Below are 5,646 nucleotides of genomic sequence, written 5' to 3' on the forward strand. Positions count from 1 at the left end.
GGGGTGCAGGAGTCTGGGCTGCAGGGGAGGAGGGGGTGCAGGAGTCTGGGCTGCAGGGGGAGACCCCTCCAGCGGGGTCCAGCCAAAGGCAGGAGGACTCAGGAGCTCCCCAGAAGGGAGGTGTTGCCGGTGAGTTCTGGAAGGAAGAGAGAGGCACCAAGTAGCAGAAGAGAGGCGGAGGGAATCCCAGCCGAAGCGCCACAGCTCAGGGCAGACGAGGCAGGAGACGATGCCCTCCCTGCGGGCGGCTGCTGACCGCCCCGCGGTCCCCGGGGCCTGCCGGACGCCGCTGATTCTGCGTCTCTCTCCTCCCGCAGCCGTGGTCTCCTCCACTGTCACCAGCGGCTACGGTGGTGGCAGCAGCCTCGGAGGTGGAAACCTGGGTCTCGGAGGGGGCAGCGGCTACTCCTTCTCCACCAGCGGTGGGCTCGGCCTGGGCGCCGGCCTGGGGGGCTCCAGCTTCAGTGCGAGCAGCAGCCGGGGCCACGGGGGGAGCGGCTCCAGCGTCAAGTTCGTGTCCACCACGTCCTCCAGCCGGAAGAGCTACAAGCACTAACGGGCAGTCTGAGCCGCCCGCCCACTCCCGGCCCGGCCGGCCTGACCCCCGGATCCCTGGGTCCTGCTCCTGCTCCCCCCACACGGTGACCCCGTTAGCCCCTTCCCTGGCCTGCCTGGTTGCACTCTGCCAAAGCCGCTGTCTCTCAAGTTCACGGTCAGCCTGGCTTGAGCCTCCCCAGCTCGGCCCTCCCCCACCCCGTGCGGAGCTGGGGTGACTGCGTCTCCCAGACCTTCTCAGCCGTTGTTGGCCCCCAACACCCCCGTCTCACGGTGCTTAGAAGCGGCCTGCTGGGAGCGAAGGCCCCTCTCCTCCCTCCCTGGTGGTGTCTATTAAATGCACGTGTCATGCATTCGGTGTTCTGGAATGGCGATGCACACAGGGACTCTCCCCGTCCAGCCTCCTCCCAGCACCGGGCCGCACTCAGCCCTGCCGAGAGCCCATCCAGCCGCCCCCACCCCGACCCCACACACCTCTCCTCGGAGCTCAGAAGGCCACACTGGGGGCTGGGAGGGACCCAGAGAGCGCTCTGCTCCCACCAGCCCTCCCTCGCTGGCTGCATCCGCCTGCCTCTTTGGGGTGCCTTGTTCAGAAGCCCAAGCCCCTGGGCAGCAGCTCTGCCCACTCTGTGCCATGCAGGTGCTGCTGACCCCTCCCCAAGCAGGCTGTGTTCCAAGGACGCTGACATAGGGGGGCAGCCCAGCCCTCCGCCAGAAAGGGTTGATTGTTCCCTGACAGCTTCAAACTTGCAGACCTGAGCCCAGAAATAACAGGCCAGGAGAGGAGTTAAAAGTCAGCCCTGGGGGTACTGCTTTCACCAGGCAGAAGAGCCGTCTAGGCCCATAATTGCAGGCAGCAGTGAGACACCAGGAAGCTCCCACATTCCTGAGTTTACAGGCCTCCTGGGCCCCTCCCATCGGGCCGGGGGGCTGGTGCCCCCCAGTGTGGGGGGACTCGTGTGGGCTTGGGAGGAAGCGGCTGCCATGCCCAGGGTCAAGCTCAGACGGATGGAAGCTCTGAACCTCAGATCTGAGGTCGGTCATCGGGGTGAGGGGGCAGGAGGTTAAGAGGAGGGAGAGACCCGAGAACCTGGGCAAGACGTCAGTGCAACTCAGGAGGGGCCGGGCGGGCCGGGAGGAGAGAAACAACCCTGAGGACAGACGTCAAATCGTCAAATGTCCCTGGGGCGGGGGCGGGGGGAAGCAGTGGGGACCCTGGGATCAGAGGAGAAGGGGGACGGGAGTTTGGAGTGAAGCCAGACAGCAGTGTGAGAGAGGGGCCAGCAGGTGACCTGCAGCCCCACCCCGGTCCCCACGCAGCCCCAGTACTCGCCGGCCCTGTGACCTCCCAGAGTTTCTTACCCACGCTCTGCCTCAGTGACTTCGACCACAGAACAAGAGCGATACTGAGACCCAGCGGGGCTCGTCACTAAGTGAGAATGTTAAGGGGAAGGATGCCCAGCAAGAAGACAGAGAGCAGCCAACAGAGTAGCTGGTCAGCGAAAGTGGACAATGGCCCCCTCCCTGCCCCGCAGTGGTAGTAGAGGGCTCGAATGACAGTATTCGCTGCCACCTGCAGCCACACGGTCGGGCCCTGGCTGAGTCCTCAACAAATGGGGGCTTTTCTAAGTGACCGTGACGGGAAGGCCCTCGTCCAGGGCCCAGGGCCTCGGAACCAAGGACAAAGAGGCAGAGAAGTAGCCGTGGGAGTGTCCAGGCAAGCGGCCGCGCACCTGGGTGGGGGGCGCAGGACCACGTCCGCCCCCGACTGGACTCTCCGGCCTGGTCCCGCCCTGACGAGGGTGTTCCCGCGATGATTAGCGGGCAGGGAAGCGGGCTGTGGCCAGACATGCCATTGAGGTGAACTCAACAGAGGGTCTTTGATCTTGTCCAGCCAAGCCCAGTTCTGGAAAGGGATAAAAGTCTAGAAGCCTTGGGGAGAGCAGGCTTTGAAGGCTGCTCCGTCGACACGCTCGCTCCTCTGACCCTCGGGCACTCGCTCTCACCATGACCCAGCGATCCTGTGTCACCGTCAAGTCAGGCGGCTCTCGGACCTTCAGCGCCTCCTCGGCCAGCTGCCGGCCCAGCTTCAGCTCGTTCTCGGTGTCCCAGGGCGGGAAGAGTTTCGGATGCGGCTTCGGGAGCGGCTTCGGGACCAGAAGCCTTCACAGCCTCGGGGGTAGCAGCAACAGGATCTCCATCAGCGGGGGCTACCGCTCTAGCCAGGCCGGCTTTGGGGGCTCTGGCTATGGGTTGGGTGCTGGCAGGATGGGGGGCATCGGCGGCGGGTATGGATTTGGAGGTGGGATGATGATGCCCGGAGCTGGGGGCATCCACGAGGTCACGGTCAACCAGAGCCTCCTCACGCCCCTCCACCTGGAGATCGATCCCTCTCTCCAGCGGGTGAGGAAGGAGGAGAAGGAGCAGATCAAGACCCTCAACAACAAGTTCGCCTCCTTCATCGACAAGGTGAGGGGCAGGTGGGGTCCCTCCCGAGAAAGCAGCTGCCTCCCAGGGGCTCACTGCTTTCTGCGCCTTTTTGAGGTTCCAGGGACTTGCCCAGGATTTGGGACCCGGGGGGCTGGGAAGAAAGGTGATGGGGCGAGCAGTGGGTGGTTTCCACCTTATTGAGGTGCAAGCAGAAAACACCCACCTCCAGAGCCCAGCGCTGCTTGGCCCTTGCCGGGGCGTGGCCCTGCGGATGCAGTGACCGCACACGGGCTTGAAATCAGACTCCTCACGGGGTCCGGCGGGAGCTCAGGGGGCAAAGGCATGAAAGCTAACAAGCTGGGTTCACAGAAGCGGGCGGGGCCCACCTTTTCCCGCCTTCCATCGGGAAGTCCCGGGGTGCAGCCTCATGGGCCATCTGGGTCTGTCTGGGGAGCAGGGGGAGCTCCGCATCCCACACTTTCCTTTGGTGAGTGGAAAGCGGTGACGTCAGCCCGGGACCCCAGGTGTGTGTCTGGGGGTCTCCCCAGTTCAGGGGAGAGAAGCAGCTCTGGCCTGGCTCACATGTGACTGGCTGTTTTGCCCAGGAAGAAGCACCCCAAGGACCTGGGCAGTGGAGGTCCCCTCCCTGAGATCTGGAAGAAAGAGCGCTGAACAGAGAGCCACCAGCAAGGCTCCCTTTCCCTCTGCCTCGGGGGGCCCGTGGGTGAAGCACGCAGCCTCGGTGGGCAGTTAGAGGCCAGGGCCTGAGGCCGAGCTCTGTGCCAGGGCTTGTGCCTGCTCTGGTTACCATGGCAACAAGGTCCAGACAGCATCAGATGTGAACACGGGCTCAGGAGAGTTGGACAGACGGACTGTCAGGCCCCTGTGCAGGGAAACCCCGCTCCCCGCAGCCCGGGAGCCCTGGGCAGGGCCTGGTGGCTGAGCGAGCCTGGCCCAAGGCGGTGCTTTCCAGCTCCGCCACCCATGTCTCTGCACTTAGTGTGGGTGCAGCCACAGGTGTCCGGTCTCCAGGTGCCAGGATCTGGGGGGAAGGTTGAGGAGCCCACTTTGCTTTGGCTCATCTGGAGGAGACACAGGGAGCAAGGGGTTGCGACTACCGGAGGGAACTGGGCTCTTGGCCCACCACGTGCCTCTGACAACAGCTGAGGTGCCCCCCCCCATCTCCAGCTTCCCCTCTGGGTGTCACCCTTCAGCTGCTCCTGATCCTGATGGGAGGGTGAGGGGGGCTTTGCATACCCCGAGGCTGCGCCCAGCTGCAGAGAAACTGACTGTAATCCCAGAAAACTGAATTAGTAGCTCAAGGCCACAAGGAGCCCAAGCGAGAAGAGAAGGCACCTGCCCAACTGCACAGCTGGCGAGGGACGAGTTGGGGTGGTGCCAGGTCCCTGTGACCGCTGGTGACCATCCGGGCATCCCTGGAGTGCGTGGGCAACTATACCCAGGTTCCGAGTCTAGAGAAAGGTCAGAAAGAAAAAGGACAGATTGAATATTTTGCAAAGACTATCTTGTCATTTAATGGGGATCAAAATTTCATCTACAACTGTGATGGTGAAATGATCCTTTCTTCAGCCCCCTCTCGTCAGTATGGCCGGGCATGTTCAGATGCTTCCAGATCCTCCAGCCACCTTCGTCCCCCACCACTGCCTATCTCTTAATTCTCTGTATTCAGGCTCCTTGGCCAAGGAGGGAGAAGAGCCTCCTAGATGCCCAGCTCCTGCAGGGCCCCTGAGCCCTGAGCCCCCGGGGGAGCTGTAGCATGAGAGTCCTCATGGTCTCCCATCTCTGATCTGGGCAGGTGCGTTTCCTGGAGCAACAGAACAAGGTTCTGGAGACCAAGTGGAACCTGCTGCAGGAGCATAAAATCACCAAAACCAACCTGGAGCCCATGTTTGAGACCTACATCAACAGCCTGCGGCGCCAGCTGGACTGCCTGGGGGGCGAGCGGTCGAGGCTGGAGATGGAGCTGAAGAACATGCAGGACGTGGTGGAGGACTTCAAGAACAAGTGAGTGGCGCCTCGCCAGCCTCCCGGCAAGGGCCCCACCCCAGGCTCCTGGGGGCTTCTGCTTCGGGAAGTGCCGGGTTCAGTGGGGAAAGGGGTGCCCACTTGGGGCATCCAGGTAGAGTCAGAGCTAGACATAAAGGCAGATGGAACCGGGACCCCGCAAGAACAGCGAGGCTGGGAGGGCCTGGTCCCAGCTCACGCGTGCCTGGAGAGCAGGTGCGCACACCGTGCTGCAAACTGCAGGGAGGTGAGGCTTCCTCCTCCAAGAAGCCCTCTCGGATTGAAAAACTGTTTGCATAGATAAGTTATCCATCTGACCACCCAAGGCAACTCATGAGCTAAGACACATAGAATCTCACACTTGTTCAACTCAACTCCCACTGCTACTTGACATGATGTCTAGGCAGACCCAAGGGGGAGCAAGACAGAAAGAGATATTTGCTGCCTTCTCTCTGGAACCACTCACACTCACACACACTCACACTCACACTGACACACACACACTCACACTCACACACTCACACACACTGACACACACTTACACTCACACACACTCACACTGACACACACTCACACACACTCACACTCACACACACTGACACACACTCACTCACACACACTCACACTGACACACAC

At 62.1% G+C, this 5,646-nt stretch overlaps 2 protein-coding genes across 2 annotated transcripts in view; both read left to right on the plus strand.

Annotated features, from left to right (window-relative positions):
* LOC101634193 (keratin, type II cytoskeletal 75) overlaps nt 1–866 on the plus strand; it is a 10,067-nt gene extending 9,201 nt beyond the window's left edge. The window contains exon 9 of the mRNA XM_004692723.2: nt 318–866. Within this exon, the coding sequence (XP_004692780.1) occupies nt 318–556 (239 nt within the window). The 3' untranslated portion in view covers nt 557–866. The remainder of the gene's footprint in view (nt 1–317) is intronic.
* Nucleotides 867–2,562: 1,696 nt separating this feature from the next.
* Nucleotides 2,563–5,646, plus strand: part of LOC101634423 (keratin, type II cytoskeletal 5-like) — a 10,342-nt gene continuing 7,258 nt past the window's right edge. The window contains exons 1-2 of the mRNA XM_004692724.1: nt 2,563–3,024; nt 4,802–5,010. Coding sequence (XP_004692781.1) covers nt 2,563–3,024; nt 4,802–5,010 — 671 coding nt within the window. The remainder of the gene's footprint in view (nt 3,025–4,801; nt 5,011–5,646) is intronic.

This window comes from Condylura cristata, unplaced genomic scaffold (assembly GCF_000260355.1).
Source record: "Condylura cristata isolate star-nosed mole 26May11 unplaced genomic scaffold, ConCri1.0 scaffold00034, whole genome shotgun sequence".
In the NCBI taxonomy this organism is placed as follows: Eukaryota; Metazoa; Chordata; class Mammalia; order Eulipotyphla; family Talpidae; genus Condylura; species Condylura cristata.